This window comes from Stegodyphus dumicola, chromosome 2 (genome assembly GCF_044657685.1).
Source record: "Stegodyphus dumicola isolate Sdum_Otavi_A_Nest chromosome 2, ASM4465768v1".
In the NCBI taxonomy this organism is placed as follows: domain Eukaryota; kingdom Metazoa; phylum Arthropoda; class Arachnida; order Araneae; family Eresidae; genus Stegodyphus; species Stegodyphus dumicola.
In genome coordinates this window covers 209349760-209375497 of record NC_140769.1, presented here as the reverse complement: position 1 = coordinate 209375497, position 25738 = coordinate 209349760, and the positions used below count along the sequence as shown (strand labels likewise).

General features: G+C 32.9%; 1 protein-coding gene across 1 annotated transcript in view; it reads left to right on the top strand.

The window, feature by feature from the left end:
• Positions 1-25738, top strand: part of LOC146998810 (uncharacterized) — a 58744-nt gene that overhangs the window by 3864 nt on the left and 29142 nt on the right. The window contains exons 3-4 of the mRNA XM_085810258.1: positions 718-3019; positions 22598-22810. Of these exons, the coding sequence (XP_085666384.1) occupies positions 718-3019; positions 22598-22810 (2515 nt within the window). The remainder of the gene's footprint in view (positions 1-717; positions 3020-22597; positions 22811-25738) is intronic.

The window sequence follows — 25738 nt, the reverse complement described above, 5'->3', positions numbered from 1 at the left end:
TCATTCCATTTTTCCGTCGATTAGCTATGAAACTGCACTCATTTTACATAAATTCAACTTTCGGGTAGTTTTTTCTTTTATCAAAAATGTTGGCAGTTCCATATTTAAGAACCCTATTCTGGATATGAACTCCTGGGGTATATGCATGATTCCTAGGAAGTGTGGTTTAATTTGCATTGGTAAAACTAAGAGAACTTTAAAATTCCGCGGTATGAAACATAAGGCATGCGTTAGGAAAAAAGAAACACAGAAAAATCATCACTATTGGTCAAAGAATCACTTAGTTATAAAAAAAAAAAATCACTAGAATTAGATTTTCTATAGGCGTTTCCAGATTCAGAAAATTCTTTCAATTCCAGTTAAAGATATCAGTTCCATTCCGACTTTACCCTTAACTTTTAAGAAAATTTTTCCATAGTTCTTTTCGTTTTTTTATCAGTAGATGGCGCCAGTAGTAGGACTTCCTTCCTCTGACTTAGCATAGGCTTCTTTTTGCTATTTGCACTACTGCAACTGAAGAAGCTTCTACATTTAAATCTTCGAAACTACGCTTGCAAATTTATGAATGTTACGCTAATTCTTGTTGCCTTAGCATTCCTAATAAATTTATTCTCTTAATTGAGTTTTTCAGTTGCTTAAATTTTGCACCATGCAAACAAATATTAGGGAATCTTGAAAAGACACATACATTGAAAATGCAATTTTTTTCTTTTTCAGTCGTCCAAACGTCGATTTCGCACCTGAAGAAGCGCTTGTTATCGGTTACGGGGGGAATGACTATGACTCTGACCAGTCCTCCTGGGAGATGGCTTCGGATGACGGTTCCATTGATTTGGATTTGTTGGATGACACAGACGAAGACAGGAAGATAACCAAACTTACAAAAAACAACACGGAATTCAACTCATCCAACAAGAATCTTTTATCCGTCGACGATTCAGCGCAGCGGGTGAAAAGGGAAGAAGAGAAACTGAATAGCATCAACAACAGTCACAGCACACCGGCCAAGATCACAGACAAGGCACTGAACATATTGTCTTGCGTTACTTACAATGATATACAGTCCCAAAAGACAAATAAGACACTGAATCAGTTCTATTTTTCATCCACCACGGAGTGCATTAATTCCTACCTACATGGCAGTAATGTAAATAAATGTATCAATGAAAATTCCTTACTCAATAACAAGAATCGGTCTCAATCATCGGACAACATAAAAATGGAGAATTGTAAGAGAGATGTAGCTAAAAGTGGACGAGATAATTGTAAGAATTTACTTATAAACGATGAATTCAGCCCGCTGAATACAAGAACGTATTCCTTTATTTCCGAACTCAGCAAAAACAACAATAACATGAGCTTCGAACAGAGTTCCGATTCTGATTACTCCACTTACCGACACACTGCTGGGGATTCGACGGATTCTGAATCCTTCCACGACACAGAAGAATCCAGGATTCTTCCTTGCCACTCTTTCCTGCACGAAGCGTTTCCAAGGAGTATGTCCCAACCTCAGATATCTTGCCTGGATAACGACAAAAAGTACGACGCCGGTTCTTCAACTTCTGGAGATGTCTCCAACCTATCTGATGATTCGGACACACATGAGTGCAAAGACAGAGTATATAAATCTCGAGGTGGTAGAACTTCAAAAATCTCCCCAACAACTGAAAACAAACGCGTTGCCAAAGAAAGTTCTAGAAGTAGTTTGTATCCAAGACGGGATAGCGAATCTCCATCCACGGACAATAAGAAAGAGACAAAACTACAGCCTTCTTCTAGACTTGATGATACTTCTTCTCAGGTATCTATGGGAACCAATTCGGCAGTTATTAAAATAAAAGAAGCTCATAAAATTGAAGTTACCTCTTCTCCACCAGATATCATCAAACAAACATGTAAAAAGGGAGAAGCGTTAAGTATCAAAGTTGACGCTCAGTCTAATTATAGAACCGAAAACTGTGAAAACTCTCCACCATTTAAGAAGTTAGATATTCTTTCTCATGAAAATAACCACAGTGAGATTGCTGTACCTAACGTAACCTCATGCGAAGGCAGTATCCAATCAGATAGTACAACTGCTAGTTCTGTAAACGCATCTTCACCTTCCCTAAGCACAGTAAAAGTGGATTTCAATAAAGGTAGTTTGGAAGATGTTACTAATGCAATTCTCACCAGCGAAGCGCAGAATAATGCTCCTGAAAGTTCTACAGATCATCCAGACACTAGTAAAATGAACTGCATAAAGGCTCACAATCTTCAGTCTTTGGCAGGTAGTCAGAAAACCGAACCCTGTGACAAACCACAGGAATTTTTCGACGAAAGTTCCGATACAGATAGATCCCCCGATGCCATTATCGATCGTCAGTCCAAACTCGCGGCATTAGCTCTTGAATTAGAAATGGCCCGAAGAGATTCTGCAAAAAATGCTGACTCAAAAAATAATATAGCGTCTCCCTCAGCGCCTGAAATTAAAACAAAATGTAGCCAATATAGCCCCACAATAGTTACTTCAAACATCGATGAAACTTTTTCCACGATTAAGAAACCCAGTGCCATATCTTGTGCCTCCAGGCTCTCCAGTCTTCCAGATGTTCTTCAAGAAACGCCTGCCAAACATAAGAAGAGCAAATTCTCCCTAAAAAAGCTCTTGAAGAGGAACAAAGAAAGTGGTACCTTTACGCCAGCTAACAAAGAAACTAATCCAAAAGCTTGGAAGAAGCAAACCTTCGACCGGTCCAGACTTAGTTTGGAAATAGTACATCCAATGGATCTGCCGTGCGATTCTCCTAACAGCACGGATAGCACACCGACCGAAGAGCATAGGCAACTTGTGTCCACCAACCCTGGTCGAGTTCTTTTCAGGGGTGTGTCTAATCGCGCTCGCAGTCTCTCTGCATTGCCACAACTTTCGAGTGAGTACCAGGACCAGGCTGCCTGCGCGTTATTGGAATGTCGAAAGATGGACACTGTCCCCGTGAGGAAGGCCGGTACGGTTGTGGAAAGGAAAAAGAACAGAGTAAGTCACATTTTAATGTTTTGTTCTGTAGTGTGCAAAGTTTAATTGGCAATCATTCGAATGCAATTAACAGACACGAATAGGATTCTTATCAAAATATTAGTTACACTGACGTCATACAAAAGCTCATTTAAAGTGAACCCCTTCTAAGATGACCCTCTGTTGATTGTTTTTCATACTTAAACACTTTACATTCTTTGCACTCGAGAGGTGACTCTCGGTCACCAGTTGATTTGATGCGGTAATTTGAAAGGTGACTCTCGATCTCCACTTGGTTTGACGCGATAATTCAAGTGGTAACGGTATTTATTTAGGTTTGTTTTGAGAAGTATCGCTTTGTCAGTGTATTCAACAACATATGCGTATAAAACAACTGGCAATCTTAAATCTTAAATATGTTTTTTTAGATTTATTGTTATACACGCGTCTACGACGTTAGTTCAAACTCGACAGTCGTGGCAGTAATATTATTTTCAAAGTTCCGAAATTGAATATACATGGAATACGATGCAGGAATCAGTTCAAGTAAAGAAAATTCGATTTTTGTTTTCCTTGAAGAACAAAATTACGCTTATGCATAGACTACTTGACGATAGAAAGGAGGAAAGCAGTGATAAAGACAGCGAAGAAGTAAGAGGTTTAAGAGGGCGAAAAATCAGGTGTTAGTGAATGCGAAAACGACACTGAATTCCGTAGAAGAGACAGAAAATTCAGAATGGATAACGTGCACAGACTCCGAAATATCTCATAGAATACCGTTTGTATCATGCGAAAGACCCGAACAAGACCACACATATTTTCAAACACAAAAGAAACCATTAAATTTCTTTAAATTGTATGTAAAATCAGTTTAAGTTAGCTCTAAGACATTCACAAAATATTCGAAAAACCTTCTCGAGTTGCTGGTTCGCTAGAGCAAAAAATCTGATGTGTACACCATGACTTCCTTGCACGGAATATTAAATTATACGCATTTCTTCCTGCATATCATTTACACTTATTCACTTATTGAATTGAATTAAATCTACTTCGTCGATAGAGCATAAACCACAATAGAATAAATGCGCTTTTTAAAATTCATTACATTTATTTACTGTAGTGATAGTCTGGCGCTAGGTTTACTTAATAGCGTTACATCTCATTCATTTTCTAACTCAGAATGAAAAAAAAAAAATAATATCATCTGATATTATATCATCCTAATCGTTGCCACATGTTGTATTCAAATACCATAATAAATCTAAAACGATGTATAAAAGAAATTAAACAAATAAGAAATAAACAGTTTTTCACAGATGATTCAGCTCTGCTTACCTAATGCGCATGCGCTACTCGTAAACATTTTCCTCTGTCCGAAACAGATTGGCAACAGTATTTTCTGCTAATATGAAAAATTTATTTTCTCGGATTTCATTAGAGATGTATTTCTCATTCTATTAATTCAGTTCTCACTTCGCGGCAAGGCAAAAATACTAAAAACACAAAATATCTTCATTAAAAATTTAAAGATATAGAAAAACATAAAACACCAAATAGAGTTAAAAGAATTTTAAAAAAATACAATTAAAATTACAGTTTCTGCGCAAAAACAAGCAATTCGACCAGCGGACTAGAAGACAAATTTTTCGGTGCACAAAACTGAAAGTTTACTTTTGGTCTCACTCGGCAGAGAGATACTGATGGCGTTGAAACTGATTTAATTTGTTGTGGAGTCTATATTCGTTATACTGAGTCAATATTTGGGATAGTTTAATAACTTAAATGATAATTCCATAATGAATTATGCATAATTTAATTAGCTATAATAGAAGGAGACGTTGCTTTGTTGTTGCGAAGCTTATTTTTTTCTAGATTGGCAATAACTCCACTATTCTGCTAAGTTTCAAATGTAAACAAACATGGCTGCTATGGTAAACAAATTAGGCTTAACTGCACTTAAACAACTTTTACATTGTTGATAATTCTATAGTTATAACATGCAGGTTAACTAAAAACCTTAACCGGAAGATAAGAACAACATAATTAAATCATTTTTAAAGCAAAAAAACGCACAATTTACTAACATATAAGAATAAGGAAACTGAGATCACTGAGCCGAGTAACAGATGTGGGAGTCATCAACGTCCAATGCTGAATTAGAATACCAGGATTATGACGTCATCAGTATAGCATCACCCAGCGCAGTAAGAATCATCCCAGACAGCGCTGAGACCTGGTCGAGAGTGGAAGGCAGACGTGAGCAGACGGCTCACACGTCTTCAAGAGTTTATGAACTTTAATTGTGCTTTCGATGTTATGCCTTTACATCATTATGTTAATCCTGCATACCGTTAACTTCATCTTTATTTACTTTTATTTCTTTCTATTAAATAAACCATTTAACTATTACTTCGTGCCAAAATGTGCGAGTACTAGAACTGTGCTTTGAACTGTGAACTGAGTGAACTGTTGTCACAAGTTATTCGATTTATTGGATTACTCGTATAAAGTGTGGATTACCCAATTGACGACGATCATCTGTCGGGTGAGTACAAAACTTTCTTTCCAATATGAAGTTAGTAGAAATTCCAGAATTGGAAGCAGCTTTAAAGAACAGTAAAAGTTCTGAAAAAGTTTGCATAAGCTTATTTTTAATACTGATGGAGATCGAAATAACCGGAAAAGATTACGTGAATTTTCTGGCTTTATATTTAAACCAGATTCTGAAGAATTTAATAAGAAAATAGATGCAGTGCAGAATAGTTTTACTTTGAATGAGTTAATTAAAATTTGCAATGTACTGCGCATAAATTCAGAAGGTTCAAAAACGGAAGTCGTAACCCGAATTGTCTCTTACCTATGTGATTTATCTGTATTATTTGAAAATATTTTGCATGAAGAAAATAGTGATATTGAAGATGAAACTATTAATAAAATTTCTGAAGTAATGCTTGATGATAATCAAAGAGACAATCCTGGTTTTAACGAGTCTCAAGTAAATAACAGTATGCAGCTTCCAATTCAAGATCATTTTAAACCTCATCTTAGTTTTTCTGATATTGAAAGTATTGTTAATCCTTTTTCTGGTAATGCATATGAAAATGTTGATAAATGGATTGATGAATTTGAAGATGTTATAAACTCTTTGAAATTGAGTGATTTGCATAAATTAGTTTTTTCTAAAAGATCATTAAAAGGTAAAGCGAAACTATTTATTCAGAGTGAACCTAAAGTTAATGACTGGTGTAAGTTAAAAAAGCTTTTGAAATCTGAATATGGTAAAGCTTTTAATTCTGCTGAGTTGCATGAAATGTTATGTAAACGTAAATTAATGCCTAATGAATCTTTAGATGAGTATTTTTTGAAAATGAAAGAAATGTGTTCGCGAGGTAACATTGAAGATGCTTCATTAATTAAATATGTTATTGATGGTATTCCCGATTCTGTGGTTAGGAAAACGATATTATATGGTTGCGAAACAATATCTGAATTTAAACAAAGGCTTAAAATTTATGATAAAATGAGATCGGACAATGATAAGTTTAAAAATCCGAAACCGAAAGTAGACACTCAAGTTAAAGATAGAAGTAAGCTTTCGTCATCAAACCGAAATCAATCTAACGTTAATAAGGTCAAATGTTTTAATTGCCAGGAATTTGGGCATTATTCTAAGCATTGTGTAAACAAATCAAAGGGTGTAAAATGTATAAAATGTAAGAAGTTCGGGCATTATTCAAGGAACTGTCCAGAGCAGACCCCCGAGACACATCAAGCAGCTTTATTACAACGAATTTGTGACAAGGATAGAATTATGAAGACTGTAGAAATAAATAATCATTTAGTTGATAGTCTAGTTGACACTGGTTCAGATGTAACGATATGCAGCGTAGAGTTACACAATCAGATTGGTTCTAATTTAAATTGTAGTGATATCACATTAAACGGAATTGAATCAAAACAAACGTACCCTATCGGCTTTTTTATTTCTGATATTTCAATTGATAGTTTTTCACTGCGTACGAAAATTTATGTTGTTAAGTCATTATGTAATCAAATTGTATTAGGTTTGGATGTATTGAGTCAGTTTAACTTCTCTTTTACTGAGAATGGCCTTCAAATAATTTCTCATCGGAATAAAAGTAATGTAAACTTGATAACTGCTGAGTCATATCGAAATTCTAACGTTCGTTGCGTTATGGGAAATTTGAATATTGCTATCTCATTGAAGAATGCTTATGATCCTTCGCGATCGTCTGGCGTCTCTGTTAATGTAAACAAAAGTCCCGAAAGCGGAAGTAGCGCGACGTTTAATTACCTTTCACATCTGGTGGATGCTATTTCTGTCAACGAGATTGATTTATCGCATATTTCAAATGCAGAACATAAAGAAAGACTGTGTAATTTAATTAATTCGTACCAACCACGGAAAAATAGACAATCTGACTTCAAGATGCAAATAAATTTATGCGATGATATTCCTGTCTGTCAAAATAGAAGATACATGTCTTTCGCGGAACAAAAAATTGTTGACGATCAAATTAAGGAATGGTTAAAAGAGGGCATAATAAAGCCTAGCACTTCTAATTATTCGGCGCCTATTGTTTTGTGTAACAAGCGTAATAATTCGAAACGTTTATGTATAGATTATCGGAAATTAAATAAGAAGATTATTAAAGACAAATTTCCACTACCTTTAATTCCGGAAGTACTTGATCGCTTAGAACAGTCCAAAGTCTTCACGACACTAGATTTGAAAAATGGCTTTTTCCATGTAGACATAGACGAAAATTGCACCAAATATACCGCATTTGTAACACATAATGGTATCTACGAATTTCTTAAAGCTCCTTTTGGTTTATGTATTAGTCCAAATGTTTTTCAAAGGTATATTTATTCAGTATTTCGTGACTTGCTAAATGAGGGTGTACTAATTATTTATATGGATGATATAGTCATACCGGCTAATGATGAAGTTGAATGTTTAGACAAATTAGAAAGAGTATTCAAAACTGCTTCGGAGTATGGATTACAAATAAATTTCAAAAAGTGCCAATTCTTAAAACGTAAAATTGAATTTTTGGGACATGTAATTGAAAACGGAACTATTCGACCATCACCTTCCAAAACTGTTGCTGTTCGAAACTTTCCACAACCGCGTAACTGTAAACAACTACAAAGCTTTTTAGGACTAACGGGATATTTTCGTAAATTCATTCCTCAGTATGCTAAAATAGCTAAACCTCTTAGTGACTTACCTAGAAAAGGTATTGGTTTTAAGTTCGATTCCGAACAACAGGAAGCTTTTTGCAGATTGAAAGAAATTCTCTCTCAGGCACCTGTTCTACACATATTTAGGCAAGGATATCCATTAGAACTTCATACTGATGCTAGTAGTCAAGGCTTTGGTGCGGTATTACTCCAATTGTCTGATGATGGTAATTATCACCCAATCCAGTATATGAGTAAGAAGACTTCACCGCAGCAAGAGAAACTCTGTAGTTACGAATTAGAAGCCCTTGCAGTAATAGAAGCTCTGAAGAAATTTCGAAACTGTTTGTTAGGGACTAAACTCAAAATTGTAACTGATTGTAGTGCTTTTCAGAAAACTTTAGATAAGAAAGATTTAACTCCTAAAATTGCGAGATGGGCAATGTTTATTGAAGAATTCGATTATGAAATTGTACATCGTTCAGGAAGCCAAATGAAACATGCTGATGCTTTAAGTAGAAATGCTCTAATTTTAACATCATACACATCCGATGTAACTGAGAAGATTCGGTTAGTACAACAACAGAACGAAGATGAACATGTGAAATTGATAAAGAATTTAGTTGAGAAGGGAGAAGAAAATGGATTCTTCGTGAGAAATGATATTTTGTACAAATTTGAAAATGGTAAAGATCTTCTAGTAGTGCCAGAATCCTTACAGAATGAAATCATACAGAAGGTACATAAAAAAGGTCACTTTGCTGTAGATAAAACTGTGAATGCTGTAGAGCAAGAATTCTATATTCCCAGACTGAAATGCAAAGTTGAAAAAGTAATTGCTAACTGTATAGAATGTATACTGTACAACAAGAAGCAAGGAAAAGCAGAAGGATTTCTTCATCCTGTACCGAAAGAAAACGTTCCTTTGAGTACGTATCATATCGACTTTATTGGACCTCTTCCATCGACGAACAAGAGATACCAACACATTCTAACTGTTGTCGACGCTTTTACGAAATTTACTTGGTTCTATCCAGTGAAATCACCAACTACGCAAGAAGTTATTTCAAAATTGAAGCAACAACAGACTGTATTTGGAAATCCAGCCAGAATCATTTCAGATCGAGGTAGTGCCTTTGCATCGAAAGAATTTTTAGCTTATTGTACTGAAGAAGGAATAGAACATGTCAAAATTACTACCGGTATTCCAAGAGGTAACGGACAAATTGAGCGAATTCATAGAATTTTGATTCCTGTTTTGTCAAAATTATCACATGAAGATTCAACGAAATGGTTTAGATATGTTTCAGATGTTCAGAGAATAATCAACAGTACAACTACGAGAAGTACAAAATATTCACCGTTTGAGCTTCTCATAGGCACGAAAATGAAGAATAAAGAAGATTTGAGAATTAGTGAAATATTGAATGAAGAATATTTAAAGCAATTGATGCAAGAACGCGATGAGATGAGAGAAGATGCTAAAAACAACATTTTGAAGATACAAGAAGAGAATCGAAAACAATTCAACAAGAAACGTAAGAAACCGAAACTATACAAGATTGGCGACTTAATAGCCATTCAGAGAACTCAATATGGGACTGGTTTGAAACTACGACCTAAGTTTCATGGACCGTATAAAATCATAGCTGTTCGATCAAATGACAGATATGAAGTCGAGAAAGTAGGATGCCATGAAGGACCAAATTTGACATCTACTGCGGCTGACCATATGAAGCCATGGTCAAATTGATTTAATGCTTGTATCAGCTCAAAGCCTAAGGACCTGATACTCTCTTTTTTCTTTTCTTTTTTTTTTTTATTTATCTTTGCAGGTACATGATAGTGATGTCCATTCAACAGACATCGAGGACGATGCCTCTTCAGGCTGGCCGAAGCTGTGGGAGTCATCAACGTCCAATGCTGAATTAGAATACCAGGTTTATGACGTCATCAGTATAGCATCACCCAGCGCAGTAAGAATCATCCCAGACAGCGCTGAGACCACCTGGTCGAGAGTGGAAGGCAGACGTGAGCAGACGGCTCACACGTCTTCAAGAGTTTATGAACTTTAATTGTGCTTTCGATGTTATGCCTTTACATCATTATGTTAATCCTGCATACCGTTAACTTCATCTTTATTTACTTTTATTTCTTTCTATTAAATAAACCATTTAACTATTACTTCGTGCTCTCATGCTGTGAATTAAGTCAAATTCTACATATATATATATTAGTTCTAAATTTCTTACTTTATGTCTTTAATGATAATTTTTTTTTGCAGCTTAAAGCTCTAAAATACTAAGCATGTTTATATTTTGTTTTCAAAAGTATTGTTTTGTATATATATGTGTGTGTGTTCTTTCATCGGCGAATTCTGGATACAGAAAGGCAAGGATTTTTGTAGAAGAGAAATTTCAATGTTCCTCCTCCTTGACGAAGTAGCATTCAAGTTGATTGAATTCCTCTTCTGTTTTTGTTCATTTTTTTGTTTAAATTTCATTAATTTTTTTAAATGGGTTTCGCTTGTTTGAAATGTTTTGGTTTTAACATTTTTAAAATTCTTTGTTGCATTTATAAGATTATTTGAAATTTATTAATTATGAATTTCAATTTTTGGTCTTTGTGAAATATTAGTTCTAACTTTCTTACTTTATGTCTTTATATATATACACACATATATTTATATACCTGAGGTGCGGCTGATTGCAACTAAAATAGGAGATGCACATCTACATGTTATAGCAGTCCCACATACAAAATTTCAACGTTCTGAGGTTATTCGTTTTTGAGTTATGCGAGATACATACATACATACGTACGTAAGTACGTGCGTACAAACGCCACGAAGAAATCTCTTCTGAATCCATTTTAAATCAGTTTTATAATTCGTTTGGGAAGAAAGAGTCATTTATTCTGTCCTTACGTACAGATGTCACGCAAAAACATCCTTAAATTTCATTCAATAGCGATCAAAATGGATATTTTCGTTGAAATATGGTCCACGAAATTTTTCGTGATACAATACATCCTTTACTTCGTACAAGGAAGTAAAAAGATCCAGAGTGCAAAGCGTTAATACAATATTTCGTATGAAATCGTGCGAAATAGTATTTTAAATTATTCTTATCACAAAAGAATATCATTGAGCAACATTAAAGAGGCAAAAAAAATCAACTTTGAATTATTTTAATTTATTTATTAACCGAGTCCTCAACGCAAGCCGAAAAAATGGCAAAAGTGGCAAATTTTAAAACTAATCTTGGAGAAATTTTTGTTACACGGTAGTCAAACTCTTCGTATTTCATTTTTTTATAATGAATAAAAATATTTGTGAAACACGTTTACTCGAACGAATATTGCTGTAAATATAATTATATAGACAGGGAGAATTCAAAAAAGTTATATATCGTAATTTTCTCAAAATTTATTCTTTATACGTATTTTAAAATGGCAACAATTTTCTCACTTAAAGTACTTTTGTTACTAGAAGTACCTTTGTGAAACAAACAGTTTCGGAAATAAGGATATTTATTAGAAACACGCTGTTAAGAATTTTGGTAATCTCTTTTTAGTCCACCTGCTTTTGTTGCAATAAAATACATATCGCTTTCATGCACTTTATTGATTCTTTTGAAAAGCGTGACATTCTGCATGGCCCATAATCGAAAACAAGACAGGCTGCAATCGCATGCGTTTGGACGATATTTACGTTTGAGTAAATGTCTGCTCGTGACAGTATGTTTTTATCGACTCGAACGTGATGGCTGACGTTAACTGCGGTATTGATGAAGTTTACATATTGTTGGAAGTAGGTTATCAGTAGTGCATTCCAACGTTACAGCACCTTTGAGCTGTAGTGTCGCGGAAACAAATGCATTTGTTGAAAAATACCAGTCTGTCTGTCAACACGTCAATGCAGAATTTCTCTGGAGTAATTTGTGTATATTTACTTACAAGATTTTATTTTAATTAATAGGACAAAGGACATTCAAATTTGCAAATTTCCTTTAAAAATTCGAAATTTCATTTTTGTGACCCCGCCCCCTTCAAAGAAATACAATGATGTAAGGGAAGTCTTTTATAAGGAATTTTTGCTGTAGAATGGTCATTAAAACGCTTTTAAAGATAATTTAGATTTTTGAATATTCCGCATTTTTAAACTGCCACTTGCTTTTTAATTTATATCGAATGGTTTTCATAATTTATTTATATGATCATGATACTATTCATAAGAGAACTACATATGGATTTTAGCTTTCAAAAACTTTTGCTTGAATTATTAGGCTTTCCATAAAATAATGATCAATTAAAATATAGTATACTTATAATTCAATGAATAATTTATTTCTCATTGGTATTTCATCTTATTTTAAAATCGATGCCCTGCTTTATTTCCCGTTTGATTTAATTTGATTATGCAAAACATCGTAGGTTTCTGCTTAAATTTGATACGCAACGGACCACATGAATATAAATCTAAAAACATTGAAATGAGTTTTATTATTGTTTTTTCAGGAAAGTATTAGCTCTATCACTATAAAATTATATATTTATATAAAAAGATGCATAATACACCTATAATTCTAGTTTTGGTTAACCTCCTCCAGAATGCACCATAATCTAAAAACAGGGGCCTCTAACTGGCCCCTGAAGCAATTATATGCGACCCGCGGAATATTTTTCTCGTAAATTAATTGGCATTATTTTGAGAATATTTATCATGGCAAGAATTTGAAAGAAAGTTTAGGATTTTAATGATTTTGAGTCCAGTGCTCCATTATTTTCATAACCATTAAAAATGAACGTAAATGGCGCAGATGATTTACAAATGGAGCTAATTAATTTACACTGTGCTATAAATCTTATTCAAGTATTTGAAGGGTAGGGTACGAACTGCGCCAAATTTGATCGAAGATCCTCGTCCCCCACTTTTCTAATCCACGAACTGCGCGACATTTCCTGTCCCCTATTTCTTTCCCAAGAAGATTGGGTGCTACAAAAAGTCATTTATCGCCATTAATGGGGCATGCTATTGACACTGCAAACCTTTATTTTCGTTTACAATATTGTAAAAATTGTGCATGGAAAACAAATATTAATTTAAAGTCTGGCGTGTGCTAAAGTAAAAATAAATTTCTTTTACACTCATATTAAAGTTTTATGATGCTTAAAGGAATGATGAGCCAGATCTTTTTTATTCTCTGTAAGAATTAAAAACTTTCCAAGTTGTAGATTTTAATCGCTGATTTATATATATATATATATATATATCAGTTTTGATTAGTAAAATTGGTAGATTAATGATATACACAAAACTGATACGTAATCAACGTATCAAATAAGGGATTTGTAGGTCACCTTAAATAAGTTTCTTGTCTAGATAAATATTAACAAATCTTCTTAGATAGCAGAATGATTTTAACTTTTAAATTTACCATTTTAGGTAAACAGTTCTAATTTAATTTAAAAAATTCTCTTCATTAAATCTAAAAATTGGACTTCTCATGTCGTTCTAAATTCACACTAATATTATTGCAATATATTCCCGTATTAAGCTTTCCATTTTTAATAATTGAAGTTATTTTAAGGTTATTTAACTTTGTTACAAATTTCATATTTTAATACTAGAAACATTTAAATATTTATTCTGTTTTCCACCTGATTTACTTTGGCATACATTTAATTTCTAATACACATTCAATTAATAAGTTAATAATTATGAGCGTCAGCAGAATTTTCATAATTAACAAAAAAAAAAAAAAAAAAAAAAAAAAAATCAAACTCCCTTATATTCATATCCTGGGATTTTCAGTTCCCTTTTAATCCATTTCTTTTTCACATATTGTTGCACTGTACTCAAGTTTTCATGCATGTAGAATTTATATACTTTGTATTGTATTTATGCCAATTTATATTTAAATGATAATTTTTACAAATTCTTGCATCACAACTCTAGTTAACAGAAGATGTTTCTAACACCTTGGCAAAGCTTAATCTTCAGCATGTAGCTTATTTTCCAACCTAGTTTCAGACTGAATTATTTGTAAAATTAATTACTTGAAATTTAAGTAAAAATACTTTTTTAATTTATTCTTTAAAAATGTTGCAAAAATTTTCACCTTTACCTTAGCATATCTTTTTACAAATCCCTCTAATAAGAAGTAAAGTAAGGAAAGAAATTAACTCGGTTTCGGTGATTGATACCTCGGTGCAAATTATATGTAACATTTTTCCAAAAGCATAGAATTTATATGGATATCAATAAAATAAGGATTATTTCTCCATCTAATTGTCTTAACATGTTTATTCCAGAATTTTCTTTTCACACTGTAGCGCTTAACTTAATGAGTTTTCTATAATCATTCAATTTCTCTAGCCATGGCAACTTTGCATACCTTCTGACAAGTAATTATATTTTTAACCACTGTATTTTAATTCCTGTTGACTATCAGTACATTATTCACTTGCTTCAGAAGTACAACTTTTATTTTATACGCAAATCTACGTAAAATAGCATTAAAACTTCTGTTATGCGGAGCTCCTGATCGATTGCTTGTTTTAGATTGAATGAAATTAAGCTTAATGTTACTGTTAATTAGCTTGTTATTAATTTAATTATACTTTTCTAATTAATTATATGTTCAGATATTTTTAAGTACATTACTCAAACATTTGCATCCCAATTTTTAATTTTTGGTTAAAAAAATAAACTTTTATTTATCGAGAGGCCTGATTGATTATATTAATTTGCAGTATTGTTTATCTAATTCCTTTCTTCTAGATAAATTTTAGAAAAAACTTCTTAGCATAATAATTTAAATTTATTTACAATTTATACGTCAGTGTTCCAAATGCATAGTAATGTTGTTATAATAGATTTCATGCTAAGCTTTTTTTTTTTAATTTAACTAAATTTAATTTCTGCAAACATTTACATGATTATTTTAATTAACAAAAAATATTTTTAGCACTTTTTAACACACTTTGATACGGAATGCTTTATAATTATTTAATTAATGATATTATTATAATAAATGAAAGATGTTTGTAATGTTAATATGTATGTTTACCAATACTTTTTATTTTCTTTGTTAGCTCTCGCATTTATTACTGTTATTCAAGTAATTAGCCTGCTTGTTAGATATTTTTTACTTGTTCTTGTGATATGTAATTCTATTTATTTATTTTTATTTTCCTCTTGGCTACAATTGGCTTCGAAAAGTTAAATTGCAACCCTGTAGGCAGCAGGAAGAAATTTTGATTGGCGCAGTTGGACTATAGCTCGACCCGGGGGGGGATTTTCATTAGCGCAGTTGGAGTACACCCATTTGAAGATACAGATTTTTTTTTTTTCGTATTTTTCAAAAGATAATTAACTTCAGTTACGAATTTTTGTAAGGCAAATAAACGCTTTGTTTTCGAATAGATTTATACGTGAACTGTCCCCCCCCCCCGCGGTATAAAATTAATAAAGGTCTAAGAAAAGAACCAGATTGACCGATAAGCATCTACAGTTCGTGACAAAGGCATTTTTTATTAATTTTTCTCGAAGGTTATAAATTTTATCCAGATCGAAACGCCATGAAATTTTGTAGCTGAAAGCCGTAGCAAGAAATGAACACATAGGAATGCATGTATATGTTGTATATGCGTTGAAAAAAAATTTAATAGGAATGAAAGAAAGGTAGCTTGTTGTTGTATATATCTCAAGTTTCATCTGGAAAGTTTTAGTATATTTATTTTAATTTAAATTATTATTGGTTAATTCAACGCATTAGAATTATTTGAAATAAACGTCAAACTGAAAATTTAACATTTAGCGATAAATACGTTTGAATTACAAAGTGTAAATAACGGAAATTTCATGCAGATCTCAAACTTCAGACCTGAAGCAGAAAATAAATTGGAATTTGTTTCCTTTGCTTATTATTATTAAGTTTATGTACGTCTTGATAAATACTTAGTGGATAAAATTTAAACTTAATTAAAAAAATGTTTGCCCTGTTAAAAAAACAAACTTTCCATTTCGGTTGAAAAAAAGAGAGAGAAAGAAAGGCAAAGAAAAGAGAAAGAAAAAGAAAAACTAATTAAAAATTCTGAAAGCAGAATTTTTAACGCTCGCTCGAAAGGTCTCTTTTAAAATTTAATATGGCTTACCAATAGGGATTATTGACAGAGGCAACCCAGGTGGAACAGCGAAACATTTTATACGATATTAGATGACTGAGAACATTATATATCTTCCTGTTTGTTTAAAAACTGACGTGGAACTAGCATGACATGGAGCTAACATAAAGGTGACACGGAATTAACATTTAGACTAACAACAGCATGTTATATGCCTTCTGCATATCGAAAAAGTGAAAAATATGTAATCTAATTCTTTAAAAATATCTAATATTTTTAATTAGATATATCCTGAATTAAATGCATTTTATTTAAGTAAATCCGATTCAGGAGTAAAAAATAATGCTCTTAAGAACTGCATCTATTCTTTTTAAGTAGTTGATTTGGTTAATTAATAATAGACAGATTAACTATGAAAGAATAATATCTTACGCTTTTCCGAATGGCAACAGATTCGAATGAAAAGTGAAACAACGATAAATCGTGTTTTGCGTTGTAAAAAAAAAAAAAAAAAAAAAAAAAGATTTCCTTGTATGGCCTAAAAAATTATACACATTTTTTTTCTGCTGCACTTCACTTAAGCTTATTTCCTCGAATTATTCTAATTTCACTTACCGATCCTTCAAGGCAAGTTGAAAATGACATCAAAAATTGCAAATCTTGAAATTATATATCCCGATTATTTTTGTCTTACGGGAGTCAAGCTTCTTGTATCTTTATTTTTTCGTAACGAGTATGACCAAATATAAGAACCGGGAGACCGCATTGAAAGTTAGATTTTCTTATTTGTCCAAAACTAATTATTTTCAATAGTCAGAATGGATTGAAGAACGGTCGAAATAAATATTTCCGTTGAAATCTGATACCCGAATTTTTTCGCGGTTACAATGCTTCTTTTACTTCGTACAAGGAAATATATGGAAAGGAAAAAAAAAAAAAAAAGAGAGAGAGAAATTCGGCCCGTCATCTGCTTTTAAATCCTGAATTTTCCCTCATGCAATTTGATTTTGAGATCACTGATTTAAAGAATCAATTAGAGCCAATTTTTAAAAGTTTAGGTAGATTTAGATTGTCAACTGTGTCTGGCTGCTTACTCTACTTTATAATTATGTTGTTTGAATTCGTCTAGCACAAAGTTTGTCTTTGCTTTGATTCTCCGAGCGCATTTAGAGAGAAGAAGAAGAGAAAAAAAGGCCTTGCTTATATTGTGATTGTGAATACTTTGGATAGGCCTTGCTTATGCTGTTATTGTGAATACATTCGATTTATTTTACATCTGACTGGAGAGCTTGCTATTTAGTGATGTCACAAAATAGATTTACCCCCTCCCCCCAAAAAAAAGCCAAGCTTTGAAGATTCGGCGCGTATTCCAGAGGTCCGAGGCTCGAGTCCCGGATGAGAGCATTGCACATTTGTTACGTCTCTTTCTTCCAAAATATCCTAATGTCGCAGAGTGGCGCCCGAACTGTAAAAGGTGATGGTTGATGATTCTCCACCACCAGGATTTGGCGATTGGGTCCCCTAATCCTTAGTCGCCCTTTAAAAAGGGGAGTATATAAGGTGTTTCTCCTGCCTTCTTAGCATGCTTTCGTCGTGTAATGATCAGTACACTCGACGCACTGAATATTTCTTCAGTTTCCTGCTTCAAAAAAGAATCTAATGTCTCACAATATATCCTAACAATTCTTATCCGAAATGAGACTTGGGACAGTTAAAAATTGCCAGAACAAAAGATAAACATATTTTGAAACATGTTAGAAGTAGAAGTTATTTCAAAAATGCTACATTCGATTCTGGGCAAGAGCACTGTGTGTTTCCCTTGATACTTTGATTGATGCCCACACGCTTACGAAAAAAAAAAAAAAAAAAATGAAGCATATTTATCAGAACTTTTACACACGTTTGAAGTGTTATTTTTTTTTCAAATTAACAAAAGAAAATCCGTCCAATTTAAATAAGCGCTGGTGAAAATCCACGATGTCCAAAACTTGTTTTATGTGATCGATGTTAGAAAACTGCGTACAGGGATTCCCAGCCTTTTTCTTGCATCGTTCCCTTTTAAAGGAATGGTTTTCTTTATCGACCCCCGTACATTTTAATAATTTTACAAATATAAAAAAATCTTCAAAAACACAGTCGCAGATTCTAATAGTACACAGTTCAATTTTAATGAACTTGATGGCTACTCTGGATACAATGATGCAATTGTTTTTTTAATATTTTCCATAAAATTGATTGACTTAGATTTTGAGTCAAATATATTCAACCTGTTTCTTGTTTTCAGTTCTACTTTTGCATTCTACGAATTTTGTTAATTGTGTTTTCTCGTGTTATCACGTTTTACTTTTTTATATTGCTCTAACTCCATAAAAAATTATATCATTTTAAAAAACATTACTGATTTAAAAAATATATTAGAAAATTTTAGTATTATCTTTTCCCTTATTTATATGATTTCTCTCTTACTATGTAATACAATTTTTTATGAATGAATAATTATATGAATAATTATTTTTTGTAATCAATGGGATTCTGATTATGCCAATCATTTGCTGATTCCAATTCAGCTATCGACTCCCAGTCGACTCCTTGATTATTATTGACCTGCTTTAAAATTTCATCGGCTCGCAGGAGGTCAGTACCATTGGAAACTTCTGTTGTAAGCAAATAAAAGGAATCATTTAAAACAGAGGTGGGCAAAGTGGCCTTTTAATAACCTAATCCAGCCCGTTATGAAATCCTAAGCAACGACATTTTCATCTCTTCCCTACCCAATTCTGTGCGCAAATTAATTGAGATCAGGAGCAAGAATGTTCATCAATTGTTACAACGAATATGCGCATATACTATATGCACGACTATCAGCCTGAATAAATTGAGAATACCAGACATGCTAGCAAACATGTGTACGTTCGAAGAATATAATTCTATTATTTCTAGCAGCTTTATCCCGGATATTCGGAAACAGAAAAATATTTTCAATGCATTTTTTAATATCTTTTGGGGGTAATTGTTTTTAGAGAAGTGCATTCTGAGAACTGAGACTTCCTTTTCTTTAGGCCAAAAGGGCGTTACCCTAGGACTACTAGTCTCGAAACGGCATTTTGCGTCGAATGACTATATACAACTGTATCACTTTTCAAATTGTTGCCGCCAAATATTATCGCCCTGTATTATATTTAGAGAAATTAAATAATGAAGAATCTGCAGGAATGTATGTATGTTTCTCGCCCCGTGAAAAAACAACGGTATGTAGAGACATCAAATTTTCAATATTGCTGTCCTAAACCCAAACATGGACACCTGGAAGACAGAATTTAAAATTTTTTTTATTGTCTATTTTATATTTTGTAAAACTTTAACAAATTTTTGGTTAAAAAACTCAACAGTTTCAAAGCGAGCAGTGTAAGGAATAAAACACTTTTATCTCCAGCGCACGAGACTGTGGATTGGAAATTCTAAACATATGGTATTATAATATAAATATTTTTTAGCCCAAATACTCTCGAAACGTGTATGTATGTGTGAATGAGAAAACCGCCTCTTTGGGCGTAGTAATATAAAATCTGAATTCAGATTTTATTTTTCTTTTGTTTTTCTTTTCTTATTTTTCTTTATGTATTTTTTAAATCTATGATTTGGGATAAAATCCTAGCTTTGGATAAACAATTGCTCGAATATTGGCATATGCAGAGCTTAATTTCTAAAATTTGAGGTATCGGAGTCCTACATAAAGCCGTTAGGAAAAGCAAACAAAAATTTATAAACAGAATAGCTAATAAAATAATTACTGATTAAATAAATAATATAATTGTAGTAAATTTTTTTTAACGTAAAGATATAAATAAAAATTTATGAGCTAAATTAATGATAAACAGTTGAATAAAAAAATTGAACTTGTCTTATTTTGAATTTTGGCTAGAATTACAGCGTCACTCGAAAACTAAGGAATAATACAATCAGTTTCTGGCTGAATTCTGGTACACCAATAAAAAAAAATCAAAATAGTTAACCCTTCGGGGACGATGTTTCCGTCTTGTGAACAGCATATTTGACACTCCCCCCCCAAAAAGTACAACTTTCTATTAAAAAATATGTCTGTTTTTCAAAAAATACGTTATATTTTGCTTTTTATTCAAGACGGTAGTACCACTGAAAATTATATTTCTATTCTAAAACAGTGTTGAAATGCATGAATTTCTAAGGCCTAGTAATTTTTGATTTTTCAGAATAGAAAAGCACACCATGAAGAAATATTAGTCATCATTTCAGTTTTTTATGTCTTAGACTTCAAAAAGAAGAATTAACTGAATTGCCAGTAAAAGCAGTTTTTGTCGCTGAAGTACTTACTCTTCCTCCCTCTTGAAAATGTTTTGAGTCTGTCAATCATAATATTGCCTTTTCCCTCTTGAATTTATTTTTGTGTATTTTTTACAAATTACTTTTCCAACTCAATACAAGTTAGTGTAATGGTAACAACTACTTTAAATCATTTATTTTAAATTTAAGTATCTTTTTTTTATATGTGTGATTACAACACACAAGAAGTAATTAAAAACTTCGAGCACTCTCATTAGACTAGGGACGTACAGGTTTGTCATTTTGGCTTCATTGGCGAAACTAAAAAAATCTTGGCGAGAAAGTAATCGCTCAAAAGGCTAAAATCTGGTATGAAGTTTGCATGAAAGTTGAAAGTTTCAATTAATATGCAGCCTTTTTTTTTTCTTTGACTAAAAAATTAAAATAAATTTTCATTGAAATATTTAAAAGTTTTTCTTTTGGTTTCAAAATTACATATTACATAATCTTACATTATGTCTTTAATGATAATTTTTCTGCAGATGATATTAGACATGTTTATATTTTGTTTTCAAAAGTATTGTTTTGTATATACTTACTTATTTTTTTACATATATAGGATTATATGAAATTTATTACTTATGAATTTCAATTTTTGATCTTTGCGAAAAATTGGTCCTAAATTTCTTACTTTATGTCTTTACTGATAATTTTTCAGCAGCTTAAATCGCAAAAATACTAGGCATTATTATATTATTTAAAAAAAAAAACTGTTTCGTAATTATATATATAATATATTAGAAATTCAACGAAGTTTTAAGAGTACAAATATTTTTTAAATAACAAAATTAGCTGTTATTGAATGAATGTAAACTTTTGTAGTTATTTTGTTATTCTAAATCATTTCTATTTTTATGCTTGTATTTATGTATTCATCATCTTGTATCGTAGTGTGCATCTTTTATTGCACTGATATCAACTATTTCTATCGTATTATGTTAAAATATTGTTTATAGTAAGATTACAAGTAATTATATAATACATTTCTAAGATTATATAGTAAAACAGTAAATTTCAAAATAGCGGGCATGCCTGTCAGAGTGCTTCTCCTATATGCAGTTATGTGCTTTGTGAGTTCTAGATGGGTGGAGTTCTCGTCTTGAGATCATATGATTCCAAACGGAACGGATCATATGATTCCAAACGAAGAATTTTTCAGAAAAATGTAAATATTTTTTTTCGATGAAAATATTTTAATTATGCCAGAATGTTATAAAAAAAGTAACATCTTTTGTGTATATTTAGTTATTTTTTAATATTGCTCCTCAAAGTGTTAAATCATCACTAATGAGATTAGAAAGAATACTGGAAATAGTATGAGAGTATGGAAGGAAATTTAAGCAGTGTAAGCATGGAAACAAGGAAAGAAGAAACAAAACAGAAACACAGACAGTCATGCATTCAGAAGTTATAATTTAAGTTTTTAAGATTGATTTATTACTGAAACAAAATTTTGCGAGACCAGAAAAGTTTTCTTCAGAAATTGTCGTTCCATTGCATAAAAGAACTGCCACACCTGTCTTATTTAGGGCTACAATGCGATTCGCGTATAATTACGATTTATTTCGTAAACTGTACCAGCACCTGGCTCCGGTGGGATGCGGCGCAATTTAAGTTCTGTCCGTGTGTAGAGAGTGTGTATCGCGCAGTGCAAGTTCTTTGATATGCATGATGAAACCGGATAAATGCGGAACAGCCCACACGAAAAAGGAAGGAAATGGGAGGGAGAGCGGCGTGCAGGTGTCAGCGGATGGGCATGTCCTCAGTTTGTTCACTGACCACTTGCCTCTCTGCCGATGTTCCTGCATCACATTTTCTCGGTGATTTATTGAGCTGAATTAAATGTCTGTCCCCGCAGGCTCTACAATGTATGCTTTATTAACATCTGTTTTCAATTTTCAGCCAGCCCTAGTGAGGACACCTTCTTGTTCGGCACTGCCCAACCGACCGACGGTGTCCAATGCAGCTCAAAGTCAAGATCGTGTCCCCCCTCCCAAGCCACCACCTCCGCCCAAATGCAAGACCATGCAACCTCCACCGCCACCACCTCCTCATCAACCGAGGTACACGAAGCCGCCACCGCAATGTTCGCCTGCGAGACCACCACCACCTAAGGTAAGTTCCGTCATTCTAACGCTCTTATGTTGAATACAGTAAGCGTCTCAAGATCAATTCCTTCCCCCCCCCCGGCCTGCCTCGTAACGATGGTAGCATGTGCTAAGAAAGTTAGTCACCTCACTTCGCCACACACATTATCTTCTTAGCGTGGTTGCATTCTGTGAAGTACGTTTCATTTGCATGATCTGCTACAGTAAGCCAGTGGTAAGCAACATCTCCCAAAGGAACTTTATTCGGCCCGTGAATACATATCAGCTATGTATTTGTTGCAAATATGGTTATGCAATGCCGAGATTTTAATTAGTTGAAATTCGGGTTTATATTATTTTCATTTCCATTAAAAACGAACATGAATAAAGCACCCGAAAACCTAAAAACTTAGCTAATTAATTTACTTATTTAATTCTTACCTGAAAAAAATAAGTAAGTTCGGATACGAATTAATCGCTTTATCTGAGAATACATTTATTTCACATCTGAAAATTAATACGAAAAGAACCCGATTGACTGACGAGTTTTTAGTTTAAACTAAAGTAAGTTATTTAATGATTAAAATTAAATATGTCAGAATAATTTTGAAGAAATGTCAGTCATGGAATTTAATGTTAAGCTATCAGTATATTTGAATTATAAAGTGTAACAAATAAAAATCTCCTCCAGGTACCAATCTTTATACTTCAGAAATAAAATAAACATAAATTGGAATTTTTTCCTTTGCGATATTATTATTGTTAGTTTAAAGTAGCTCTTTGTCCCTTAGGGACAATTGTTTTCGTTTTGGATTTTTGCGTCCAATCACTCTGAATGTCCATTTCCCTTTCCAATCTGTTGCCAACAAATATTATAGCCATGTCAGTGCTTGGGGATCCAACATGAGATGAACGTGATCGTTAGGCTGCCTTCATACGGGTTTCAGTATCTATATATTATAGCCCTGTATTATATTTGAAGAAATTAAATAAGGAATAATCTGCATAAATGTATGTATGTTTCTCGCATTGTGATAAAACAACGGTACCTAGAGCCATCCAATTTTGAATGACGTAATCCTACTGCGAATATGGGCATTTGGAAGCCCAAATTTGAAATATGGAAATTTGTTTTATTATCGATTTCATATTTTGTAAAACTTTAACGAATTTTTGATTAACAAACTCAACGATTTAAAAGCGAGCAATGGCAACACTCTACGTGGGGAAAAAAAAAAAAAACCTTTTTATCTCCAGCACGTGGAACTGTGTATCGGAAATTCTAAAGATATGCTCGATTTAAAATTATTTTGCGATATTGCTCTTGAACTGAATTTTATGGTTAAAGTGCGAAGAACATGATATTGAATAAATAAAGGTAACGCACAAAATTTTAAAAATAAGTGCCCCTTTAGACGTAATTTAAAATCTGATTTTTTTTAAATGTCTGTTTTTATAAATAAGCAAAATTTAAAATTTATTTCAAATATTTTTTATTTTGGTAATTTGATTTTTCATTTCATAAAAAGAAATAAATGAATAAAAATAAGTAAATCTGATTCGTCAGCTGTTATCAGATCTTGCAATTGAGCCCATACTAAATACCCAGTTTACTAAAGCTTTACCGTAATAATGAGTTAGTTACTATAAATTTTAGGCATATGCGAAAGTAGCAATGTTATTGGGATTGTCTTAAATAGAGTTTAAAATTATTTACAAATAATTTCGTCACAGATATGATATTTATTATTTATATATATGATATTATTAAAATTCTCTATATTTGTTTAACATAGCGACACTCTTGCGCTAGGTTCACTTAGCAGCGTTATATCTCATTCATTTTATAACTGATAATGCACAGAATTTATATTGTTTGAAGAATTATTTAATCATTGCCACATGTTCTATTCAAATACTATAATAAATCTAAAACGACGTATAAAAGAATTAAGGAAACAACAACAACAAAAAAAAGAAAAAAAGAAAAGAAAAGAAAAGAAAAAGAAGCAGTTTTTTACAGGCGTTTCAGTATTTCTCATTCAATTAATTCATTTCTTACTTTGCGACAAGGCAAAAATACATAAAAACTCAAAAAATCTATATTTAAAATTACGAAGTAAATCTTAAACACTTATTTCCTCGAATAAATTCCAGAATGGATAAGCAGATTCCAGATTAGCAACAAATCCACTATTCTGCTAAGTTTCAAATGTAAACAAATATAGCTGCTGTGGTAAAAATAATTAGGCTTAGCCGCACTGAAACAACTTTTAAACTGTTGATAATTCTACAAATATTGCATGCAGATTTACTAAAGGCATAAAAATCTTAACCGGGAGATATGAACAACATAATTCAATCAATCATTTTTAAAGCAACAAATGCACAGTTCAGAAACATATAGCTATAAACTGACTGAGATCACTGAGACGAGTAACAGAGTGGATATATTGTAGAGATATTATTTTAATATGGAAAAGCCGGAGAGATAAAAAAGTAGCAACCACCTTTGCCGGGAATCGAACCACGGACCTCTAGAATACCGGGCCAGCGTGCAGAACCACTACACCACGAAGGTACGCCAGGAAAGCGGGAGAAATACCTTATATACTCCCCTTTCTTAAAAGGCGACTGGGGTTTTTAGGGGACCCTATCGCCAAATCCTGGGTGTGGAGAATCCTCATCCAACATCCTTTTAATTCGGGAGCCACTGTAGAGAAATTAAGTTAATTGGAAAAGCCAGAGAAATGAAAAATTAGCAAACGCCTTTCCCGGGGGAATCGAACCATGGACCTCTGGAATACCGGGCCAGCGTGCAGAACCACGGCACCACGAAGGCACGCTAGGGAAGCGGAAGTTTGGTTTGGTTTGGTTTATGGCGAAGCACACTAGGGCTATCTGTCTAAGGAGGGATGCCTTCGTGGAGGACTTTCTAAGGGAAACTGGCTCGTAT